At 38.9% G+C, this 26423-nt stretch overlaps 1 protein-coding gene across 1 annotated transcript; it reads left to right on the top strand.

Moving 5' to 3' along the window:
* The first annotated feature begins 4171 nt into the window (after positions 1 to 4171).
* On the top strand, positions 4172 to 25294 carry Ifi44 (interferon induced protein 44). The gene is made up of 9 exons (XM_027395136.2): positions 4172 to 4307; positions 4503 to 4966; positions 6355 to 6391; positions 7516 to 7711; positions 7855 to 8001; positions 15295 to 15466; positions 17372 to 17472; positions 23684 to 23857; positions 25001 to 25294. The coding sequence occupies exons 2-9, from the start codon at positions 4513 to 4515 to the stop codon at positions 25073 to 25075; spliced, it is 1356 nt and encodes a 451-aa protein (XP_027250937.1). The 5' UTR covers positions 4172 to 4307; positions 4503 to 4512; the 3' UTR covers positions 25076 to 25294.
* Positions 25295 to 26423: the final 1129 nt, after the last annotated feature.

The following is a 26423-nucleotide window of genomic DNA, read 5'->3' as shown; positions in this document are numbered from 1 at the left end:
AGGAAAAAGCTTGCATTGGGTGCCATGCTGGGTCCACACTCTCCAGAGATGAGTGGACAAGCTTTGATCATTTAGGATCATCTCAGTCTGATGCTGAAGTCACTACTAGAGATCTCTGCTGATCAATGATCTTAATAATATCCTGTCTGTGATCTATAGATTATGCAACAGGAAGACATATTCCTGTCTTGAAATTTAGATGAGGCTAATAGTTTGACCAATTGAAATTAATCTCTCTCTATGCAAATTCAATATATTACTGACCTATAGGGTGAGTGCTTCACACTAAGGGAATCAGTACAGATATAAGTTGGGGAGTTCAAACCCATGTGGTGTACCAGGCTCCCAAATAATGAAATAGAGACTTGTTTTGTAGAATTTAATGACTTTGGCTACATAACTTACTTTCCTGCTCTCTCTATATCTATCTGTCTGGTAGCTGCTTAGCCCCTGTCCCTGGGCATGTCCCCCTCTTTATCCTTGTTCTTTTCTCCTTCTCATTTTTTTGCATTCTTCTTAAGCCTAGATTTCTCCTCCTTATTCTCTCGGCCTGTCAGCCCCACCTATCCTTTCTCTGTCTAGCCATTAGCTGTTAAGCTCTTTATTATACCAATCAGGTGCCTAAGGCAGGCAAGATGAAACAAATGAAACACATCTTTACATAGTTAAAGTAATTTCCACAATAAGATGGAGTTTATCAATAATCTAAACTCATATGGAACATTTTTGTCTTACCAGATTCAAGGGAAAATGTAATATCAATTTCTTCTTTAGTTTTCTTTCTTTTTATCCCAGACTGTCCTTGAACTAACTATGCTTCCCCTCGGGCTCCCCAGGGTTAGGATTTGATGTATGTGCCACCATGCCTAACAGGGAATACAAATCTCCCTCTAAGCCCTTCCATTTACCCATTCTTGCTTTTTTTTTTTAAAAAAAAATGTATGGCTTTATTTTTCATTAATTTCTATTCTCTGCAGACACACACACACACACACACACACACACACACACACACACACACACACACAGAGTTCTAGAAATAACTTACTCAGTCTGCACAGTGTTATTCATATGAGTGTCCAAGACTCCAGCCCTCTGGGTTATTGTTCACTGGAAACAAGGACACCTCCAACAAACTCAAATATCTTCTATTTTTCTCTTCATATCACTATTCTTTTAGTGAGAAGAGAAATCTTATTTATTTCAGTTTGACTGACTTTTTTTTTTAAACCTAAGGTTTCTGGACATATCACTGAACAAACAGATATCTATTATTCCCAGGTTGATTCCTGGTTGTAAACTTAATATTAGAAGAAGTTGTCAAAAATGGAGATAATGTATTAGTCAGTTTCCTCATTGCTGTGACCAGATACCTGATAGTAGCATTTAAGAGAGGAAGGTTTTTTGGCTTACAGTTTTAGAGTGTATAGTTCATCTTGGTGGAGAAAGTATAGAAGAGCTCTGTGGGAGACTATGGCTGGAACTCCTCACGTTTTGGTGGATCAGAAAGCAGAAAGATCAGGTAGGTATCAGGGTTGATCTGGACCACAAATAGCCACATCTACATGCTCCAGACCCAGTGACTCACTTTCTTTAGCTAGGCCCCAAATCGGAAAGGTTTAACAAGCTCCCTGAATAGTACTGTCACCTGGTGCCAAGTGTTCGGATGCATCAGATTTCAGACAGTGAACTCAATACAATCATGTGTCCCATTAGGTCAGGGATCAGTAGACCCTGACCACATGTCTTCAGTGAGGACATTGCATCTGACTCCTTCTGATTGCCCAAATTCTTGTATTTATAATCTAACTTTCTCAGCTTATCGTTGCCCAGTCTCTGACACAGTTTTTCATGGGGTTGTCCCATCTCTGTTGGGGTCAGCTTAAAAAAGCTTTCCTTGTTGCTAGCATCCTTCAAGTGATGCTGAGGAAACCAAGAGCACACACTTTCAGAAGGTTGAGAAACTCGGCACAAGGCTTTCTCAGCAGAGTATGAGAACATCTGATTGATCGATCCCTCTGAGCAATTAATCATGGCTGATGCAGGAGGCCATCATTGGATTGCTTGTTGTCAATAGATCTTGTAGTTTGTTCTTCAGTTCAACTGTGGAGATGTTGTGTCTTCAATTTCATTCCTGTTTCAGCATCCAACACTTTTCTGCTTTTCAAGATTATAACCCAAGTGCTCTCTTCTCACAGCCATACAGGTTGTCCACAGAAGGAGCTTTCTTCTCCATGTGCTCAGTGGAGGAGACTCTGAAAGACAGAACAGTATTTAAAGTGGTTGACCACTTTTTCCTTCCTTCCTTGGCTCTGGGAACAACTCACTCTTCTTGCTTCCCACAAGTTTTCTTAAACTTCTAAAAGAGGGAGGAAGGCACAAGGTTTGGCATAGAGCTGCACTTACTGAAAGTTTCTCTTCACTTATGTATCTCTATGTGTGGCGCTGATGATTCTCAGGTTACCATCATTCCCTAGTCTTTGACCTCACACACCAAGCACTAACAAAGTCTTCACATACAGTTTCCAGTAGAAGACAGAATACCTGGTCTTCCCCTAATAACTCTCCCAATATTCTCATATCAATGACAAATAGTCTCACCATTCATCCCATGCTCAAGTAAGAAAAATCTTTTTCTCTATTCCCATTCCCATTCCTACCCCAGCTAGCCCGCTTCTATCCCACCAGTAAACTTTCTCCGTTTTCTGTTATGTTTGAAAGACATCTTGGATCTGAGCACTCTTCACTGCTTTTGCCACTATAAATCCTCCAACTGTTCCATCCACCACCTTCTCCTCTGACCTGTATAAGGACTAAATCATTACAGTCAATCGTCAGTATGAGGTTCATTGAACTCCCCAAGGTATCACAGATAATCAGGAGACACTAGATTCCTGCCTTCCCTGGTCAGTCCTGGCTCCTGCTTACTTGGGTACTTTTCAGTTTACCTCAGGGTTTAACTATGTAGTCCAGCTGACCTATCAGGACAGCTGGGAGGATCTTGAGCCTCAGGGGGATGGAGGGTTTGGCCTATGCTAGATGAGTGGGAAACTGTTCTTCCCCAAAGAACCCTGCCAAAGAGAAATTCAGGGGATAGGGAAATGCACTTGAGAGCAGAAAAAGAAAAGAAGACAACAACAAAAACAACCCAGTATTCTCCATCAAATTCTATTTTTGACTTTTCTCTAAGCTGACTCCAACTTCTCGAAGTCAGAAAATGAAGTGCTTTGCTTTTGCTACTTTGAGTCTCTGGCACTCTTATTATTAAGTGAAGACAAGGCCATTGTTTCTCATACCTGCTGGCAAGGTATTCCCCATTCCTCTCTATACTCTTCTTAGTGTATTTCCCACAGTGTCCACAGTGTTGGCCACCTTTGTTTTCCTTGAGATTTGATGGGAGCAAAGTGACATTCTCCCTGTAGCCAGCTGTTGGGCAGGGTGTTTCTGCTTGCTCATCTCATTGTTTCTTCAGAGAGGAGGCTGTCGTAGCAGCCCATGGAGGTTTAGAATAAAATGATGGCATGGAATGAGAGAAGTGGATGACTTTGAGATGTGCTTTGGAGGTACAGTAGGTTGTAATTTTGCTGTGTATGTCCATGCATACCCATTTACCTTTAAAAACAAACCTCAGCAGCATGTGGGAATGTGGTTCCTAAATTTTCCTAATGCACTTCTGGGCTGACTTTGCTGTATAAAAGTAGTCCCTTTACAGTGACATTGATGGCCACAGACTCACGGTAGACAATGAGAGAGACGTAGAGGCGTCTGTGATAGCCTGCCCCCCTAATACAGTCTAGACAGGAAGCCACTGAAGAGAACTCAGAAAAATCATGATAGGGATGCTGAAGTGTCTCTCTTCAAGGTTGATAGCGTCTGGCAGGGGTTGGGGGTGGGGAAGTAATGGGTTTTCTTTAAGGGGCTGGGCACTGGGAATTTGGCCATGCCCCAGTGAGTATATGGGCAACACAAACTAGACTTGGATTTTTTTTTTTTCTTTCTTTCCTTTGGGGGAAGGAGACAGGTGGGAGTGGGGTGAGGTAGGGATGGGTCTGGGAAGACTGAGATGTATGGTTAGGGTGTATTATGTGAAACTCCCAAATAATCTGTAAAATATTATGTTGGGTAAAAAGGTGGCCCTGCCACTGCAGAAGTTGGCTGACTGCCAGTATGACTAGGCAGGCAGAATTTCAGTTTCATTTCCTAAGCAGGAAGCTGCAGGCTGTGGAAAGGTTTCCAGTTTACTGCAGGATTGTTTACTGAGGCAGAAGCTGTCCCTGGCGCTAGCCTTTGTGCAGACTCTTCATTTGGTATGTATGGCAACAAGAGTATTTAAAATTTTTGAAAGCAGTTATTTAAGTGAACATTTTTTGTAGTGATTTTCTTGCTATGTATTTACCCCATGTTCACTAATGTTCTGTGAGAAAACAAGAGTAAACGAGACCTCTGTGTGCATCTGTCTGGTTTTCAGTGTTTAATGAGGACTGTATTGGCTTTCCCACTAGGCTGTCGAGTATGGCCATGAGAACTCGTTTGACGTGGTTGCAAGAAAAGTGCCTGCAGAATTATTTTGGAGAAAAACGGTTTTGTCTTCTTTATAAAGCGAGTGTGCAGAAGTTCTGTAAGCAGGATTTGTTCTGGAAATGTTGGGATAATGGTCCTACCATGGTTGTGCTATACAGCGAAAACTGTGTTGTTGGTGCCTACTTGCAAGAAGGCTTCCAGAAAAGAGAGATGTCTATCACTCTTTTTGCACTCCAGGAGACTGAAGTTTCAGCATGCCTAATAGGACCATATTTGCCAGCTTTATTGTTCTATGATAGACAGGCTTTCGATTGTATTCCTTGTTTCTATATAGTGTTAGATGAGAAAAATGTGACTATAAGTTCAGAGATATGTGAAAAGCTCGGACTGCCTCCCGAATGTTCTCCCATGGATATTCTCGACTGTGAAACTTTTCGATGCGAAGGTACGTTTGCTTAGACAAGCCTACGGAGTTCTCCCCTGCATATTTAGTGGCTTTTAGATGGCATACCCCTGTGCAAAAGGCACCTTCGATCTTGGGTTCTTCAATCTGGAGAGATGAGCCATGCTTACACCTGGCCAGAAATTGCTAAAACTCAATCATGAAATGAGACCACTTAACATAAGATCTAACCTTTTGTCATGGGTAATGAAATATTTAAGTGTCATACTAACTCCACCCCACTTGCTTGTAGTCATTATTATTACCATTATTATTTTGTGAGTTTGGCTGTGTTACATCTCATAATATTGTGATCACATAGATTGGGCTTTCCTTGGCTAGGGTAGGAAGTTATTAGTTTATTTCAGTTTAAAAGAATCAGCTGCTACATTCATTTGTACTTGGTTATGCTTTTACAACTTACATCCCTAATTTTATTGATTACTCATTTTCTTGAGAGTTCCTACACTTTTTGTTTTGTTTCTGCTTTCAAATATTCCTTATTTCCTGTCAGGATATAGCTCAATTTTATCACAAAGTTGCTGGACAGTATTCACAGTAAGTTTACACATAATTGTGGTTTTAAGTTGCCTTTCAGACTTTGAAGCTACTTCAGAAATGCTTTATAAAGTCTCAAAGATTTTCTTTTACTTTCATACAGTTTTAATTCTATCTGCTTTTGGTAATTTAATGGTATTTCCTTGCTTTCTCTACATATGGCCCAATAGTGAGAGTTATCACAGATTTGATAGCATTGTTAGGCTAATGGTTTCAGTTTTAAATCTACCCCCTCAAAAGTATTTTTCTTAAAAAAAGGAAGAAAAAGCAAAGCACCCTGAACCTGAACAACTGTCCTGTCTCTAGTCCTCTGCCTTTGCTGCACAACCATTATCTTTCCAGCGGCTAGAATTTATTTTTATCTACTTTTATCTTCTATTTTGACCCAGGACTGCTTTGACTAAATGGGAGTTCCTACCAATAGCTGGCTTTGACAAAAACATGTGCCTATTTTTAAAACAAATTATCTTTATGCATTTCTGCACTTGTATCTTTCAGACCTATTACCATTTTTAGGGAAAGTATCAATTAATATTAGTCTTTCCTTGGTTTGTCTATATTTCTAAGTTCTGCTTCTCTAATTCAGAAGACACTCCTAATCCAGTTCCTGATCAGGCAAAGAGGTCCACACGGCCACTGAGCAGAGGGCAGAGCTCATGTGCAGACACTCCTCCTGAGCTCTTGTGTTTCCAAAACAGGCAATTCCCCTCCCCCCTTGCTTTTTCCTGTGAAAATACTACTTACATATTTGTCTCTAGTGGATTTGCTCCCATTCATTTGACCAGACATACATTTAAGAATTTATAATCTCTATTATTTGTTATTTTCCTTAGAGTTTTTGGATGAGAAAAAGAGGAGAGACATTGCTGTGTAAGTCAATATTTTTTAATCTTTATTACTTTAGATTATGATAATGTATGTCAACAAAATTGATAACACAAATTATTACAGCTAATATATAGACCATCAAAGAATAACCAAAGCTCATGTCTATAATCATAAAACAATTGATATTAGTAACATTAAAAGAACATTGAGTCGGAGGGACTATTTTTAATGGTATATACTTAGGGGAAAATAATTTGCTTACATTGATTTTAGAAATTTTTTTTGACTTTTCGAGACAAGGTTTCTCTGTGTAACAGCTCTGGCTATCCTAGAACTCACTCTTTAGACCAGGCTTGCCTGGAACGTACAGAGATCTGCCTGCCTCTGCCTCTCAAGTACTGGGATTAAAGTCATGAACCACCACCATCCGGCTAGAGTTCTTATAGTAAATTTTTTTCTTTAGAATGTGCTCAGAGAATCTATTAATGACTTTTGAGAACATGTTAGAAATGGTCTACTTCGATAAACTTCAAATGCATATCATATATTGATCTTCACACTTGGCACGGTTGATATTTATTGCTGAATTTGCAAGGTCTAGTAATGTAAGTTAGCAGTTTTAGTTGCAAGTATTATTTTTGTTTTTATTTCTTTTACAATATGACTTAGGGTAGTGTATTAGCTATGGTTCAGTTGTTCTGACAAAATACCACAACCAAATTAACTCAAGGAAGAAAGGGTTTACTTCAGCTTCGGGTTCTAGAGGGATAGAGGCCGTCATGGGAGGGGAGGCATAGCAAAAGTCCCCAAAAATATGGTACCAGGACCAGGAAGCTGGTGTCAGACACACAGGGAGAAAGAAGAGGAAGTGGGTGAGGTTACAAGCCCTAACGCTGTGCTCATTGGTGCACTTCCTCCAGCAAGGCTCCACCTTCTCAAGATCCTGTACTCTTCCCAAACACCAACATAAGACAGTGTTCAGAAACGTAAGCTTACAAGGGACATTTTCATTGAAACCACCCTATGCAACAGTCTTGTGTGTCCAGGGAAGAAGGCAAGCTGCTAATTATAAATAATATAAGGAAGATAAGTAAATTCTTAGGAGATGTATGGTGAGGTCATGTGAGCTGACCAGCTAATTCTTGAAATGTGTTGAGTTTTAATAGGATACAGAATAATTTATTGCAAACCCTGAGAACATATAAGCCTTATGGAGACCTGGTTCCGCAAGCACGGATTCTGCTCCTGGGTCCGACTGGAGCCGGAAAGTCTAGCTTTGTCAACTCAGTCAAGTCCGTTTTCAGAGGCAGCATCACACACCAGGCCTTGGTGGGCTGTGACGTAAATGGGGTATCTGACAAGGTAAATATATTTTAGGCTACCCAGGCTTCTTTGGTTCAAATAAGCTCTATTGGAAACCATGTTGACACTCAATTTCATGAGACTTTATTTAAATTTATAAATAAGGAAATGTCCTTTTCAAATTGTTGTCCTTCACTTTTCAGTTTAGGACATATCCCGTCACATATGGGAGTGATGGTTTCCCCCTGCCGTTTGTTCTGTGTGACTCAATGGGGCTGAGTCAGAAAGCTGGCTTGCATGTAGATGACATAGACTTCATATTAAAAGGCCACATTCCTGACAGATACCAGGTAAGATTTTACCGATTCTTAAAAATCATGGGTTGATTTTTAAAATGTCTGCTTTTGCCCACCTTCCAGTTGGTGTACACTGGACTAAGATAATCGCTTCAGCATGTTAAAGGGCACTCATTTCAAATTCCTTTGTTCCTTTTTGATAGACATTTCACAAGGAATTAAAAAAATTCAGAATATTCTTCCGTTACACCCACTGTAACAGCCATCAGTTGTTTAGACTGCTTTCTGTGAAACAGACACCCATCTGTATGAATTACATAAATAACCACCTTTGCTAGCAGGAGACCTGAAGGCAGAAGCTTGGGAATGTGAGAACTTTCCTGGGGCTATTAATTTCAGAAGTTTCCATTTTTGAGCATCGCAGCATGGCCATTGTCTTAGTCAGGGTTAGTATCGCTTTAATGAAACACCATGACCAAAAGTAAGTTGGGGAGGGTTTATTTAGTTTATGCTTCCACGTCATGGTTCATCCTCAAAGGAAGTCAGGATAGGAACTCAAACAGGGCAGGATGTTGGAGGCAGGAGCTGATGAAAGAGTGCTGTTTATTGGCTTGCTCAGCCTGCTTTCTTACAAACCCCGGGATCAGTTGTTCAGGGATGGCACCACCCACAATGGGCTGGCCCTCCCCCATAAGCACAAATTTTTGAAAATGCGCTATAGCTGGATCTTATAGTGACATTTCCTGAATTGAGGCTCCCTCCTCTCTGACGACCCTAGCTTGTATCAAGTTGACACAAAACCAGCCAGTACAGGATCAGGGACTGAATATTTGTTTCCCCCAGGTTTCCTATGCTGAAGTCCCAGCCATCAGTGTGATAGCTCTGGTAGGTGGAGGCTTTGGGAAGTAGTTATGTTGTGAGGGTGGAGCCCTTAAGCTGTGGAATCACTGTGCTCAGAAACCACGTGACAGCTGATCCCTTTTTGCCATTTGATGGTATTGGTTAAAAATGGATGTCTGAAAAACCTCAATAGACAAACTTTTCTGGCACCTTGATTATCTTGTCCAGCCTTAATATGAGGGGAGGTACCTAGTCTTACTGCAAACCTGATATACTATGTTTGGTTGATTATCCGTGGGAGGCCTGACCTATTCTGAAAGCCGCAAAGGAGGAGTAGATGCGGGGTCTGGGCTGGGGAGACATCGAGGAGAGGAGGGAAGGGAAAATACAGTCCGGATATAATTAATAATAGTATCACTTTTAAAAAAGTGATTTGTGTCTGACAATGAGCAAATGTTAGATTAACACGAAGACTTCCCTTGTTTGAGATTTCACATTTCTGCTACTCTGTTTATTTATGTCTACAAATAGTTAAACCTTATTTCTGGGGCTGGTTGATTTTCATTTGATTAAACTATTATTTCTGTAGTATACTGACAGAAAAATTAAATCTGACTTGGAAATAAAAGAAATGGGCTCTTGGTTGTTTTCTGAGAGTTTGCCATTAATAATAAGATACTATTTTATTATCATTGTGAACTCAATTTAAACTGAATATACTTGATGCATTTTGATATACTGTACTTTTTCTATCTCCAAATGCTGGGACCAGTAGTACCTCTGTAAGTTAAACCACAGGTCTTTTGACAGAAACACAAGTCTTTTCTGTGTGTGTTTTTTTTTTTTCTCTGTGGTGGAACTGGATCCCCTGCCAGAGCTTTTTGTTTCCCTTCCTGTATTGGGAGTCAGTTTCTTCTTTACAAAGCCCTGGCTTGTAGCATTAGAAAACTTGTTGCTACTTTGTTGGGTGTTTTTTCTTTCACTTTTCAGGGAAGCACATGTTTCTCTGATAAGCTATCCTATAAATTCATATATATGTATTCAAATTAAAGACCAGAGACATTTTATTTAACCTTTTCTAATTATATTTTTGTTGAATTTCTCCCCAATTGAGAGTTTTTGTTCTCTAGGATGGTAGAGTGTATAGATTAAATATTGTATCGCAACTAATTTTTTCATGTCACATGGTAGCTTCAGAACAGACTCCATTACTAGTGTAAGTTGCCTAATCATATTTAATACTATTTAGTAAAATAAGAATCAAAACTGGAGACAATAGATCAATTCTAGCAGGTTCTTACGCGATGTTGAGCATGCACTCATATGTAGCTATGGGGCACACAAGTTATACTGTTTTACAGTCAGTCAGTAATAGTTTGACTCTAGTTATCCCAACTAAGTACAACGTTTAATTTGATTTATGAATTTGTTTTAACATTTGATTTTGTTTTATTTTATAACTTATTATTATTTATATACATAACGTCAAATTTGTAGAATAAAAATATTTAAAGAATTGATCTTCTTTCTCTGTTTATTAACACAAATGCCTTTGTTTTTTATATAGGAAACCATAATAATTTTTGACTTGCTTTCCCTTTGCAATATCAAAGAATATACATACATATTTGTTTTCCTCATTTTTAGAGGAGTTATAATATCCTATGGCTTACTGCTATACCACGTTTTTGTTGCATGAATAGACCTAGAATCAAGACATTGTGCAGATCTCATTTTGTCTTTATGCCAATATCTCTGTGAGACAGAACCTGGCAGAGTGATTGTTAGTTCAAGGATATTGGTATCATTCTGTTAGAGGTCCCATAGACTGTCTTGGCCTCCTAGCTGGCACTCACATTCAGAGTACTTGGTTCGGTCCAATGCTGTTTCGCCAGCTTTATGACTAGGGTATCCATGCCCTCACTAGGTCATGTTAACTGTTTCTGTGGGTTTCTGCAGCACCATCTTGGCTCTGTTGCTTATCCTTCCTCCCTCTCCACAATTGGATTGCAGTAATATGGTTCAGTACTTACCTGTGGGTACCTGTTTCTGCTTCAAACAGCTACTGGATGAAGGCTCTAGGAATGGTAACCAAGGTAGACACCAATCTCATTCTAGAGAAAGGGAATTAATGGCATTTTGTCTACCACTGCTTGGATTCTTAGTTGAGGTCATCCCTGTGGATCCCTCTAACACTTCCCCTGTGCCAGACCTCTCTCCATACCTGTACAGTTTCCGTCTATCAAGGCATCTCCTTTCTTGCTCTCCTCTATTCCTCCCCTGTCTCAGTCCTTTTGTTCTCTCCCCTCCTCCCCTTCTTCCCTTCCCACCTCCTTCCTCTCCACCCCGCCCATGCTTCTACTTTCTCCAAGGGTCCTTGTGCCCCTCCCCTTCTTCTAAGGACTATACAATCTTCTCTTGGGGTCCCCCTTGTTTCCTGGCTTCTCTGGTGGTGTGGATTGTAGGCTGGTAATCCTTTGCTCTATGTCTAAAAATCATATATGAATTAGTGCATACCGTGTTTGTCTTTTTGTGACTGGGTTACCACACTCAGGATGGTTTCTTCTAGTTCTATCCATTTGCCTGTGAATTTCAAGATTCCACTGTTTTTTTTTCCTGCTGAGTAGTACTCCATTGTGTAAATGTACCACATTTTCTTCAACCATTCTTAAGTAGAGGGGCATCTAGGTTGTTCACAAGTTCTGGCTATTACAAATAATGCTGCTATGAACATAGTTGAACAGATGTCCTTATTGTATGAGTGTGCATTCCTTGGGTATATACCCAAGAGACGGATTGCTGGATCTTGAGGTAGACTGATTCCCATTTTCCTGAGAAACTGCCATACTGATTTCCAGAGTGGTTGTACAAGTTTGCACTCCCACCAGCAATGAAGGAGTGTTTCACTTTCTCCACATCCTCTCCAGATAGACTGTCATTGGTGTTATTGATTTTAGCCATTCTGATAGGAGTAAGATGGTATCTTAGAGTGGTTTTGAGCTACATTTCCAGATGGCTAAGGATGTTGAAACTTTCTTAAGTGTCTTTCAGCCATTTTAGATTCCTCTGTTAAGAATTCTCTATTTAGTTCTGCACTCCACTTTGTAATTGCATTGTTTGATGTTTTGGTGGCTAGCTTCTTGAGTTCATTGTATATTTTGGTGATCAGCTTTCTGTCAGATGTGGGGTTGGTGAATATCTTTTCCCATTCTGTGGGCTGGCGTTTTATCTTGCTGACAGTATCCTTTGCCTTACAGAAACTTCTCATTTTCAGGAGGTCCCTTTTATTAAATGTCCATCTCAAAGTTTGTGCTAAGGGTGTTATGTTCAGAAAACGTCTCCTGTACCAATTTGTTCGAGGGTACCACCTATCTTCTCTTCTAGGAAGTTCAGTGTGGCTGAAATTATGTTGAGGTCTTTGATGAATTTGGGCTTAAGTTTTGTGCATGGTGATAGATATGGATCTATCTGCAATCTTCTACATGTCCGAATCCAGTTATACCAACACTATTTGTTGAAGATGTTTTCTTTTTTCCATTGTATAACTTTAGCTTCTTTGTTAAAAATCATGTGTTCATAGGTGTGCGGGTTAATATCAGTGTTTTCAATCAATTCCATTGGTCAACCTGTTTATTTTTGTGCCAATACCAAGCTGTTTTCAGAACTATGGCTCTATAATAGAGCTTGAAGTCAGGGATGGTGATGCCTCTGGAAGTTCCTTTATTGTACAGGGTTTTTTGGGCTATCCTGGGTTTTTTGTTTTTCCATATGAAGTTGAGTACTGTTCTTTCAAGGTCTGTGAAGAATTGTTTTGGGATTTTGATGGGAATTGAATTGAATCTGTACATTGCTTTTGGCAAGATTGTCATTTTTACTATTTTGATCCTACCTATCCAAGAGCATGGGAGATCTTTCCATTTTCTGGCATATTCTTTAGTTTCTTTCTTTAAAGACTCAAAGTTCTTACTGTACAGGTCTTTCACTTTTTTGGTTAGCATTACCCCAAGATATTTTATGTTGTTTGTGTCTATTGTGAAGGGTGATGTTTCTGTGATTTCTTTCTCATTGCATTTATCATCTATATATGGTAGGGCTATTGACTTTTATTTGAATTACTTTTATATCCTGCTACTTTGCTGAATGTGTTTATCAGCTGTAGGAGTTCCCTGGTAGAATTTTTCAGGTAACTTAAGTAGACTATCATACCATCTGCAAATAGTGAAAATTTGATTCTTCCTTTCTAATTTGTTTCCCTTTGATATCCTTTTCTTGTCTTATTGCTCTAGCTAGAACTTCAAGTATAATATTGAAGAGATATGGAGAGAGTGGACAGCTTTGTCTTGTTCCTGATTTTAGAGGAATCGCTTTGGGTTTCTCTCCATTTAGTTTAATGGTGGCTGTTGGCAGTATATTGCTTTTATCATGTTTAGATATGTTCCTGTTATTCCTGATCTCTCCAAGACCTTTATCATGAAGGGATGTTGGATTTTGTCAAAGGCTTTTTCAGCATCTAGCAAGATGATCATGTGGTTTTTCTTTTTCAGTTTGTTTATATGGTGGATCACATTGATGGATTTTCATTTGTTGAACCATCCCTGCATTTCTGGGATAAAGCCAACTTGATCATGGTGGATGATTTCACTGATGTGTTTTTGGATCCAATTTGCCATTATTTTGTTGAATATTTTTGCATCAATGTTCATGAGGGATATTGGCTTGCAATTCTCTTTTTTTGTTGTGTCTTTGTGTGGCTTGGGTACAAAGGTAATTGTAGCCTCATAGAAAGAGCTTGTCAATGTCCCTTCTGCTGCTATTATGTGGAACAATTTGAGGAGTCCTGTTATTAGCCCTTCTTTGAATTTCTGGTAGAATTCTGCACTGAAACCTTTTGGCCCTGAGCTTTTGTTGGTGGGTAGACTTTTGATGACTGCTTCTATTTCATTAGGGGTTATAGGACTGTTTAAATCACTTGTCTGTTCTTGATTTAACTTTAGTAAGTGATATCTATCCAGAAAATTGTCCATTTCCTTTAGATTTTCAAATTTTGTGGAGTACAGGTTTTCAAAGTATGACCTGATGATTCTGTGTATCTCCTCAGTATCCATTGTTATGTTCCCCTTTTCATTTCTGATTTTGTTAATTAGCATATTATCTCTGTGTCTTTTGATAAGTTTGAATAAAGGTTTGTCTATCTTCTTGACTTTCTTGAAGAACCAACTCTTTGTTTCATTGAGTCTTTGTAGTGTTTTCCCAGTTTCTACTTTATTGATTTCAGCCCTCAGTTTGATTATTTCCTGGCATCTACTCCTCTGGGGAGAGTTTGCTTCCTTTTGTTATAGAGCTTTCAGTTGCACTGTTAATTCTCTAGTGTGACTATTCTCCAATTTCTTCATGTGGGCACTTAGTGCTATGAACTTTCCTCTTAGCACTGCTTTCAAAGTGTCCCATAAGTTGGGGTATGTTGTGTCTTCATTCTTATTAAATTCTAGGAAGTCTTTAATTTCTTTTTTTTATTTCTTCCTTGACATAGGAATGGTGCAATTGCACATTATTCAATTTCCATGAGTTTGCAGGGTTTCTGCAATTTGTGTTGTTGTTGAATTCTAACTTTAAGGCATGGTGGTCTGATAAACACAGGGGGTTATTCCAATATTTTGTATCTGTTGAGGTTTGCTACATTGCTGAGTATATAGTCAATTTTAGAGAAGGTTCCATGTGGTGCTAAGAAGAAGGTATATTCTTTTGTGTTCAGATAGAATGTTCTATAGATATCTGTTAAACCCAATTGGGTCGTAACTTCTGTTAGTTCTTTTGTTTCTTTGTTAAGTTTCTGTCTGGTGGTCCTATCTAGTGGTGAGAGAGGGGTGTTGAAGTCTCCTATTATAAGTCTGTGACACTTTATGTGTGATTTCAGCTTTAGTAATGTTTCTTTTATGAATGTGGTTGTCTTTGTATTTGGAGCATAGATATTCAGGATTGAGACTTCATCTTGATGGACTTTTTCTGTGATAAGTATAAAGTGCCCTTCTTCTTTCTTTTGATTGATTTTAGTTTGAAGTCATAGATAATCCCACTTTACCAAACATCAAAAAAGTGGGGAAATCCTAACACCACCACCACCAAATCTAAAACAAATAAGAATCAACAATCAATGATAATTAATATCCCTCAATGTCAATGGTCCTAATTTGCCTATAAAAAGATACAGACTAACAGAATGGATACAAAGACAGAATCCATCCTTCTGCTGCAAACAAGAAACACATCTCACTGTCAAAGACAGATATTTCCTCAGAGTAAAGGATTGGGAAAAGACTTTCCAATCAAATAAACCCAAGAAACAAGCTGGTGTAGCAATCCTAATGGTCAGCCTCTTAATATCAGAGATCTGGGAATTTGTTCAAATGCATAGGACTGGAGTATAGTTTATGAACAAACACACTCTGTCTAAAGATTCCAACTTCCTTTATGAGTGCTCTGACTTCTGTCTTCTTATCTACTTTACAGTTCAATTCCATGAAGCCAATCACATCAAACCATCCAAACTACATTCATGACTCCCTGCTGAAGGACAAAATTCATTGTGTGGTGTTTGTGTTTGATATCAATTCTGTTGAACAGCTCTCTTATGGACTGGTCACAAAGATAAAAAGGATTCGAAGGACATTGATAAGATGTGGTAAGCGTCCTTTCATTTTGCTACTGAAAGTAACTAAACTTTACAACAGAAATTTGGGGAGTGAATGAGATTACAGTGATCACAAATGTGAGTCTTTCTAGCTCATCAACATGGTTACATCCAATTGAGATCTCAACAGCTGTATGACTACTCACATGTGACTTAACCTCAATTTCCCTCAATATGTTAAAATTGCTAAAATTATAGGAACTCCCTCTGACTATTTTGTTTGTAAATTTTACACAAGTTGAAGAGTAGCCAACTGCAACCAAATACCAACTTGATACTTTGTCACATAGTTTTTGACCAATTGCTCCTGATGGGGGATGTCCTTTTGTATTCTGTGAAAATATGTTTCTCTTATTGGTTGATGAATAAAGCTGTTTTGGCCAATGGACAGGAAGGATGTAGCCATGCAAGAAGAATAGTAAGGGCTTCCAGACTCGGAGAATGCTGGGAGGAGGAATGCAGAGGGTGAGTTGCCAGAGAGACAGCATGTAGCTGCCAAGGAAGAAAGCAGTCTGAGTAGTCTCCAGTAATCCAAAACCACATGGAAATACATAGATTGATAGAAATGGGCTAGGGTGTAACAATAACTCTTTCCACCAGCTGCCTGCGTTCTGCGGCCACAATAGAGCCCCCAAATAACACACAGAGATTAATATTAGTTGCAATGCTGCTGGCCAATGACTAGGATTTCTTATTTGCTAGCTCTATCTTAAGTATCAACTATAACCATTAATCTATATATTTTATAAAGACTTATCTTATCATGGACTCCAGCGGCATGCATCCTCTCTTCCTTGGGATCACACATTTCCCAGAATCCTCCTTCTCTCCTAGTCTTGCTTAAGTTACTTTCTTATTGGCCAACAGTGCTTTATTTATCAACCAATAAGACAAACATATACACAGAAGGACTTCCCCCATCATCAGGGAGAGGGAACTGGGATTGGTATGTAAAATAAGATTGTTTTTAATTTAAATAAAAATTAATCTAAAAAAGAAATGGGTTAATAACTAAGAGAGTGCTAGCCAGTAAGAAGCCTGAGTTATTGTCCAAACAGTTTATAATTATTATAAGCCTCAGTGTGTTTATTTGGGACTAAAGGGCTGTAGAACCAGTCAGGGAAGAAACTTCTGCCTACATGCTACATCTTTCCTTTTGGTCCTTACAGGATTAGAAAATAGAAAGAAATATTCTAGCAAGAAAAAGAGTAGACATACAAAATGCCTGGTAGATAAAGGCAGCAGAAAGGCAGAAGAACACAAGCTGGTGATTCAGGATCCCAACTCTGCCTTTCTTGGTCTTATCCACTGGAGTGTGAAAGAGCCTATCACAAATTTGACTGAGAAGCAAGGAATGACTGACTTACCTGCTCACTGAAATAGAAAGGTTTTAAAATCTTGTGTAGGGATTTGTTTGCCAAAACTATAAAGTAGGAGTAGCTTATTCATGAGGTCATGGTGATTTTTCTCTCTTGGAGTGTCTTCCCCTATCTTCTCTGGCATTTTCTCTAGTTTCCATTAAGACAACACATTTAGGACTGAATATCAATTGACAATAATATGGTGTAAATTCTAGTTAGTTCTTCTAAGTGGTTACTTGTGAGCTTTACTTCTTAGCTTGGAACAAAGGAGACATCCCATCCAGAAGAAATTCCAGGGTGTGTGTGTGTGTGTTATAGATGGAGGTGTGTGTGTGTGTGTGTTATAGATGGAGGTGTGTGTGTGTGTGTGTGTGTGTGTGTGTGTGTGTTATAGATGGAGGGGTCACTGGAGGTTGAGAACTCCCTAAATCTTAAGTTGCTGCATTGCTTGCCTGTAGCAAAACTAATAATTTATTAATTTAGAAATGCCATTGATATCTGAAAGGATAAAATCCTATGTGTTTCTTTGACACAGGTGTTCTGCATGTGGCTTTGCTTACACACGCGGATAGCCTGGATCTGATTACAAAAGGAGACCTTATAGACATATACAGCTGTAAGCCTCTGAAGCTCAAGGTAATGAGTGGACATTCATGAGGAATGTCATTTATATACATAGTATATAACTACTAAACTGAAGATGAAGTAAAATAATTGCTAGGATAGTTAGGGACATTTCCCAGGCTTAGAAGATTGAATATCCATGCAACTTATCTTTTTGTTATATAGAGAATACTTTAATTAGTTTTTGTAATCAAACCCACGTAGATAAGACCTTACATATTTAATACAGTGTGTTACCCTTGTACAAATGGAAAAAATTAAGTTCAACATTTCTAGACCAATATGGCTGTTAATTTTTGTACAATGCCAACTCAACACAGTAAACTGGGATACTTTTTTCCAAAGTTGACAGCACAGCTAAAGTTTCCAAAAATTCAAATTATATATATATATATTATATATTATATATATATATATGAATTCTTTTAAAATTAAAATTCAAAAAAGACCAATAATAGCAGTATCTTATGCATCAATAGTAGCAACAGCTTTTCCAGGTTCTGCAGTCATTTGAACAAAATTGTACACTCCAGAACACTCCATTTAAAAAACAAAACAACAACAAAAAAGTAAAAAACAAAATCCCAGAAAACATCACAGTTCTGTTACTCTTGTGGTACCTGGCACCATTTTTTAAAACTTAGCTTCTCAATCATAATCTGGAAGGAAACCATTCTGAGCAACATCATTAAAAACAGCTCTGATAAAGCACGGTCACTACTATGTATCATAAAGCAGGTCCACATATGAGTGAGTACATATCATGTTTGTCTTTTTGTGATTGGGTACCTTGCTCAGAATGGTTTCTTCGAGTTCCATCCATTTTCCTAAGAATTTCAAGATTCCATTGTTTTTTCCCGCTGAGTAGTACTCCATTGTGTAAATGTACCACATTTTCTCTATCCATTCTTCAGTTGAGGGGCATCTAGGCTGCTTCCAGTTTCTGGCTATTACAAATAGTGCTGCTATGAACATAGTTGAACATATGTCCTTGTTGTATGAATGTGCTTCTTTTGGGTATATGCCTAAGAGTGGAATTGCTGGATCTTGTGGTAGACTCATTCCCATTTTCTTGAGGAGTCGCCATACTGATTTCCAAAGTGGCTGTACAAGTTGGCACTCCCACCAGCAGTGGAGAAGTGTTCCCCTTTCTCCACACCCTCTCCAGCATAAACTGCCATTGGTGTTTTTGATTTTAGCCATTCGGACAGGAGTAAGATGGTATCTCAGAGTTGTTTTGATTTGCATTTCCTTGATGACTAAGTATGTTGAACACTTTCTTATGTGTCTTTCTGCCATTTGAGATTCCTCTATTGAGAATTGTCTATTTAGTTCTGTACCACATGCAACTTATCTTTGTGTTGAACTTTGTTTATTTATATTTGCTACGATTTAATTTAATTCAGCAAATATTTGTTGATTTCTTTATGATCAAACCAATACAATAACCTCTAATCTGATACACAGATGTCAAGGACAATCATTGCACTAAAGTGATTGTAATTTTATAGGCAGAAGTGAGCACATAGGGAAGTGGAAGAAGAGGAAGTAGACAGATGTATGACATGATTACATACGATAAACACCATGTAAGAAAATGGAGAAGGTAACATGTTTTGGTGATTTGAAGGAGAAAAAAAATCACAGGGGATTATTTAACTGCAAAGTTTACACTGGGAGATACTGTTTAAGGATTTTCGTAAGAGAAGAGACAAAAAAGTGAAAAAGAATTTAAGCAAGGATGTATTAGAGGGCAAAAATGTAGAATGTTTGAGATACCTGGAGTTCTCAGTGTAATGGTCGGCTGGGTACTTGAAGTGGACAGAAATGCAGAAGCCATGGACTTCAGACAGTCTCCATTTATCCACCATTAAGATCTCTAAAAATTAACACAGCTGAAGAGTAGATGGGAGGCAGAAACATGCAGATGAGGGAGCACTAGTTGTGAGCATGCGTGATAGATTTTTCTTATTCAATCATGGTAACAATCCTCGGAGATGGGGACAGTTAACGCTGTGTTACAGATGAGGAGACCAAATGAACCAGAAGCAAGCTTTTGCCAATGTTTAATAATAGTGCTAAGAAATGACTGAGCTATGTTGACAGCCTAGGTGGTCTATGTTCAGGATGACCTAGTCTAAGCAAGAATTAAGTGTTAAACAAGTCTAATAAAATTGATTTATCCTGGGCATGTCTTATAAAAGGAAACTGGAATTTGTGGACAATAGTTCATGCGTGTTAAAATTGCTTCAGTTTCATAAGAATCGCTATAGAACAGGGAGTGGCTATTCATTTTGTTTGTTTGTTTCGAATTGCTGTCTTCCTAATGTACCTCTGTTGGTACTCTACACAAGTACAGAAACCACTTAATACCATCTGGCCTCACAGTCCATGCTCATGTAAAAAATGGCATCCCTTCTCCACCAGTGTCCATTATTTGCCCTCGATTTACTGACCTTTATTATGTCACTCTCTCTTCTCTCTTGGCAACACTTCCTTTCCTTATCAGTGCTCCAAGAAATCCCATTCCTTCTTTTTATTTCCCTCTCTCCTTCTATCTTTCCCCTTCCTCCTTTTCCTCCTCTTTATTTCTCCTCTTTATCTCAAGTTTTGCCTCACTTCTCTGCCCATTCCAATTTTGTTTTTTAAGAGTTCTCAGTTTTTCCTTACAATAAATTTGATCATGTTTTTCCTTCCTCTGGTTTGTCACAGTTACTCCCTACCTCCATACCCATCAAACTGTGTGTCCTCTCACTTTCAAAACAAAACAAAAAAATAATAATAAACCCCAAGGAATCACAAACCCCACAAAACAATAATCAAACAAACCAATGAAAAAGCCAAAACAAAATAAAACAAACCTCCCACAAACAAACAAAAACAACCCACGAATTTCATTTTGTGTTGGCCAACTGTTCCTGGGTATAGGGCCTGCCCAAAGGTTAACATATTTAGTGACACTCCCACTGATTTTCCTTTTGCCAGTGGGTACCAATACCAGATATTTCCAATTTAGGGGTGGGAGCCTGTGTTCACTTCCCCTCTCTGTTTGATCCTTTGCAAGCTCTATGCATTCTGTCACATTCTCTGCGAGTTTGTGTGTGTGTCAAGTCCTGTTGTGTCTAAAAGACACAGTGTTATTGTAGTCACACACCACTTCTGCCTCCTTACTCTTAAAACCTTTCTGCCTCTTCTTCTGCATAGATCCACCGCCCTGATGGGAGAAGTCTGATGAGGACACCCCATTTAGGGCTGAGTGCTCCAAAGTCCTTCACTCTCTGTACATTGTATAGTTTTGGTTGGTTGTGTTAAGTCTCTCCTACTATGAGAAGCTTCTCTGCTGTGGGCTGAATAAGGCATTTATCCATGTGTCTAGCACAGTGACATTGTGAGTCACTTTTTTGCTTTGCTCCTTCAGCACAATAATAATATTAGGTTTTCTCCTAGGCCCCTGGTCTCAGGTTCTTGGTCACTTCAGTAGCGCCAAGGATGATTTTCTGCTCCTGGAGTGTGCCTTAAATCCAGTCTAAAGGGGGATGGCTGCTCCCATAACATTTGCCCCAATATTGCACCAGTATATATCTTTCAGGAAGGTCACTGTTGTAGCTCACAGGGGTAGTAGATGGAAGGTACAGATATTATCTTTCTCCTTCTGCAAAGCATCATCTAGTACTGTGAATACTAGGTTATAGGGGTGAGGCTTTTAGTGAGATACTGCCTCAATTTCTCTGTGTTCTACGATGTAAATAGGTATCTTAAGCAATAAGGCATTACTATCATGTTGTGGAGAGAAATTAGTAACTTGGCAATAGAATGTGATGTTTCTTGGGCGTCGGGGGGAATCCATGAGATCCTTTTTGCCAATGACTCAAAAAGATGTAACTCATCTCTGGCACAGAAGGTTTTACTTAGTATATGATGTTTAGTTGGGGCATTGTTGCCACTATTATTTGATGACTCCATCCATATTCCTTTTATGTTATGTATTTATTTTAGGAATCTTATACCTTAGTAGGTTTCATTACTGTTTTTCAAATTGCCTTCAGTGTTAATTGTCCTTCCTCCTTTACCCATTTCTCCCATCCTCCTTTCTATTTAATCTTCCTATTCTAGTTTCCCCCTTATCTCTCTGAAACACTGGATTAGATTTTCCATTCCTTGGGAAATTTCTCCCTTAAATTCCCCCACTCCTCTCCCCAGCAGTCCCTTACTAAGTACCCAATCTACATGGTTATTCAGATTGTAGCACACATAACAAAACCTTAAAGGTAGCATCCACATACAAGAGTAAACATACAGAATTAGTGTTTTGGGGTCTAGATTACTGCACTAAGGATTTTTTCCCCTAGATCCACCTATGAATTTCAGAATGTAGTTTTCTTAGCAGCTGAATAATATTTCATTGTGTAAATCTACCACATTTTTTATTATCCATGAGTCAGTTGCTGGACACCTAGGCTGTTTCCAATTTCTGACTATCACGAATAGAGTACAAAGAACATGGATGAGAAAGTGTCTCTGTATTAGGAATCCTTTGGGGATTTGCTTAAGTGTAGTGTAGCTGGATCTTGAGGTAGGTCCATTTTCAGCTTCCTAAGGAACCACCACCCCAGCTTTCATAGTGGCTGCACCCCAGTTTGTCATCCCCCACCCCCAGCACCAATTAGTAAGTGTTTCTCTTCGACATGTGCTCACCAGTGTGAGCTGTCATTTGTTTTATTAATTTTGGCCATTATGACTGTGGATATGACGAAGTTTTCAAAGTAGTCTTGATTTGCATTCTGTAATGACTAAAGATGTTTACTATTTCTATAAACTTTTCCTAGTCTTTTGTCTTTCATCTTTGAGAACTCTTGGCTTAGTTTCTGTACCCCATCTTTTTAATTGGGTTGCTTATTTTTATGTCCTTATTATTTTGTTGTTCTTTATATGTTTTAGATACTAACACTCTATCAGATGTATAATCGTCAAAGATTTTTTATATTCTGTAGGTTGCTGGTTTGCCCAAATGATGGTGTCCTTTGCCATACAGAAGCTTTTCAGTTTCATGAGGTCCATTTATTAGTTGTTGGTCTTAGTGGCTGTGCGAATGGTGTTTTATTCAGAAAGTCTTCTCCCGTGCCAATAAGTTCAAGGCTATACCCCACGTTCTCTTCTATTAGATTTAGTATATCTGGTCCTAAACTGATTTGTAAAACTCCATTTAGAGTTGAGTTTTTTTGCAGGGTTGTAAGTATAGATCTATATCTTTTTTCTACATGTAGCCACCCAGTTTGGCCAGCACCATTTGTTGAAGGTGCTTTCTTTTTTTTTCCAGTGTGTATTTCTATGTTCTTTGCCAATAATCATATGTCTATAGATGTGTGAGCTTATGTTTGGGTCTTCACTTTGATTCCATAGATTCACATGCCTGTTTTATGCCAACACCATGCTGATTTTATTACCGTAGCTCAGTAATACAATATCAGATACAGGATGGCGATACCCCCACCAGTCTTTCTGTCCTTTTGTTATTCAGGTTTGTCTTGGCATCTTGTTTCTCTTTGTTTTTGTATGTGTGTTTCTATATGAAGTCAGAGATGTTTGCTCACTTTCTCTGAACAATTATGTTGGAATTGTGATGGGGATTTCATTGAATCTGTGGTTCGGTTTTGGTAGGATGGTCATTTTCACAGTATTAATCCTAATGACCAATGAGCACACCATTTGTTTTTAAGTCATGTCTACTATATCAAGACATTTTAAATAAAAAAATAATGGTGATATTGGAACTCGATGTGAAGTTGCTCAAGAACGTGCTGCAGAAGGTCTGATCTTTTTTTTAAAATATAGGAAAATGATAACCAAGCTCTTGCTTTTTATTACTTCTCTGATAATTTACATTGGAATCAGACTTTTTACTACTTTGAGACATCTGAGAGGTTGTGTGTATGTATCTGTGTGAGTTTGTATGTGTGCTCATGCTTATATGTGTATAATTACACATATGTATGAAGTCATGATTCAGTTAGGTGTCTTCTTAACTGATCTCCACTTTACTTTTTTCGATAAAGTCTCTCACTGACCTTATAGCACATTTATTTGACATGACTGGTAGACTAGCAAGCCCCTGGCATCCTCTTTTCTCTTTCCTAGTACTGATATTTGTTTTAATATGTATTCTCATGGATCAAACTCTGTTCTCATTTTTACACAACTCTGGTTTTTAAATTTTGTATTTCAGCTAGAAGCAGTCCACAGAGACTTTGGTTTTGCTTTTTCTGACATCTTGGTGGTTAGTAATTATGTCTCGGAATGGCATCTGGACCCTGTGAAGGACAGGCTAATCCTCTTGGCACTGAGACAGATCCTGAATACTGCCAACGACTTCTTAGAAGACTTGCCATTGGACAACCAGGTAGACTGGTGATCTCAGAGCTTGAAGTATCATCAACTTGGCTAAGTTTTATTTGAGTTTGTTGCTTACCTGGTAGGTCTGTCTCTGGGCTATTGGCATATGAGTAGCTCTGACCTTTAACCTTTAGCCTGTACATTTCCTTCCTGCATTCTTCCTCCTTTTTGGAAGATCTGCGTAACTTCACTCTTGTTTTAAAATGAAAATTACAAAATGATATATCCCTTTCACTGACTGAAAATAATGTGCTCACCTCTGTCCTCTTCTTTCACACTGGGCTGCTTTGCTTGGGACCTAGACCTGGATTGGATCAACACTGTCTCTCATCAGATGTGATCTTAGAGGATCTGTCCCTTCCTTAGGACCAAATGTATCTGGTCCTACATGCGCACGCATGCACTCGAGTTACACACACACACACACATACACACACACACACACACACACACACACACACACACACACAATTGTCTAAAGATCTAGGAACCAAAAATGGGGAAAATATTGTCTTTTGAGACTGGCCTAATTTGCTCAATAGAGCATCTTTAGTTGCATCTATTTTCCTGAGAATAATTTAACTTTTTGTTTTGTAGTTGAAAGAAATTCCATGTGTGTAAACTACACATTTTCTATATTCATTCCTCATTGTTGTGCACCTAGTTGGCTTCCATCCTTAGCTATTGTAAATAATGCTATAATATACAAGTGTGGAAATATTTTTTGTGACATTTTTAACTTGGGTTTTTGATTCCCCCAGTCTCACTTATTTCTGCTTCATTTTGTGTGGCTCCTTCTAGTGAAATATTTGTCCTTTGTGATTGTAGACTCATCTTGTCTTTCAGTATGTTCTGTTACTAATCTGTGACTGGAATGTGTTGCACTGCTACCATAAGAGATTAAATGGAAGTTTTGCTGTGTTTTATTCAAATCTTATTTCATCGAATTAGAGTACTATATCATCTTTATTGACTGTTAATTCTGAAAGAATTGGGAACATATCATACTGCTGGCTGTCTGACTCACCTGGGCTTCTCCAGTTTCTTATGGTGTGCAGGCTCCTAGCCAGGGTGCGCTTAGTTTGCTAGCAACCTTCTGGTTGCTTCTCACTATAAACCCACTAAGAACATTTTGTTTCTCTTTTCTTAGGTATCAGAAAGGACATATTCTCAAGTGCTCAGAAAGAACAAAAAACAAGAGAATTCATCATATAGTAACAATTAACTCATCAACAGAACAATGAGAAAACAGGGAAGAAAGGAGCTGAAACTAGAATGCATCTTAACTGTGCCAGGGAGAAGTACATGTGCAAGATAACAGTCCTTTGATAAACAGGAGAACAAGATAAAATTAATCAGTTATGAGAATCAACCATAATTCCTGTTGGATTTATATTCTGTACCTATAAAAAATAAAGTTTGTCGTTATAAAACCCAAATCTAACTCAAGGATGTGTCATTCATTTTCAAATTCTACTATTGTGACTATGAGTTACAAGTGATAAACCTCAACCTAGACAATGTTAATAAAAAGATGACTATAACAGAGACCTGTGATAGAAAAAAAATCAATAAAATAATTCACAATGACCTTCTTCTGTATTCATAAGTTGTTGCCTAGCCCAGTCATCATCAGAAAGGCTTCCCCAGGCTGCTGATGGAAGCAGATGAAGAGATCCACAGCCAACACTAGGTAAAGAAAGAGCCCAAATTAGAGATCTCCACTGGGCCCCTCATCTTGGAGCTTGGGGATCTCTGCAGAAGAGGGGGTGGAAGAACTGTAGATGCCAGAGGAGTTGGGGACACCAGAAGAACATGGAAGCCTGGCTCAGTGGGGTTCACAGAGACAGAGGTCAAGGCGACCAGAGAGCCTGCATGGGTTTGCACTGGCTCCTCTGCAAATAATCAATGCTTGTTAGCTTGGTGTTCTGTGGGACTCCTCTAGCAGTGTGAGTGAGGATGTCTCAGAATCTTTCACCTGCCGCTGGGACCTTTTCCTTCCTATTGGGTTGCCTTGCCCAGGCCTGAGAAGAGTGTTTGTGCCTAGTCTTGCTGTATCTTTTAATGCCATGTTTAGTAGATATGCCTGCTCTTTTCTGAAGGGAAACAGGAAGAGCGGATTTGGGGGAGAGGGGAGTTGGGAGGTGGGGAGGTTCTTGGTGTAGTGAATGGAATGGGAACTGTGGTTGGGATGTATTGTGTTAGAGAAGAACAAATAAAAAGAAAAAAGGAAAACAAAAATGTAGGGGAAGCTGTAGCCACGCCTTCTTAGGGGCTGGCTACAAGAGTACCTGAGGGCTTGTGAGGGCGTGGTCAGAGTGAGTAGGGGGACTGCGTTTTCGGTTTCGGTTTCTCTTTGCTTCTTGCTGTACAGACTACCACCGGCTGGCTGGTTCGCTCTGTAAGTAAGGCTTTTCCCTATTAAATACCCTTATATTTCTACCTGACTCCGTATTGGTAATTTCTTACTATATCTGGTGTCAGAAGCGGGATATTGGAAACCCACACCCCATTTGGGACAGGCTGTGGGTTCCATCGGGCCCGCTGCCTAGGCCCGGAAAGCACCCTCTTTC

Source organism: Cricetulus griseus, unplaced genomic scaffold (assembly GCF_003668045.3).
Source record: "Cricetulus griseus strain 17A/GY unplaced genomic scaffold, alternate assembly CriGri-PICRH-1.0 unplaced_scaffold_115, whole genome shotgun sequence".
Lineage (NCBI taxonomy): Eukaryota > Metazoa > Chordata > Mammalia > Rodentia > Cricetidae > Cricetulus > Cricetulus griseus.
The sequence above is the reverse complement of the archived record's forward strand: the minus strand, read 5'-3'. Positions and strand labels throughout refer to the sequence as shown.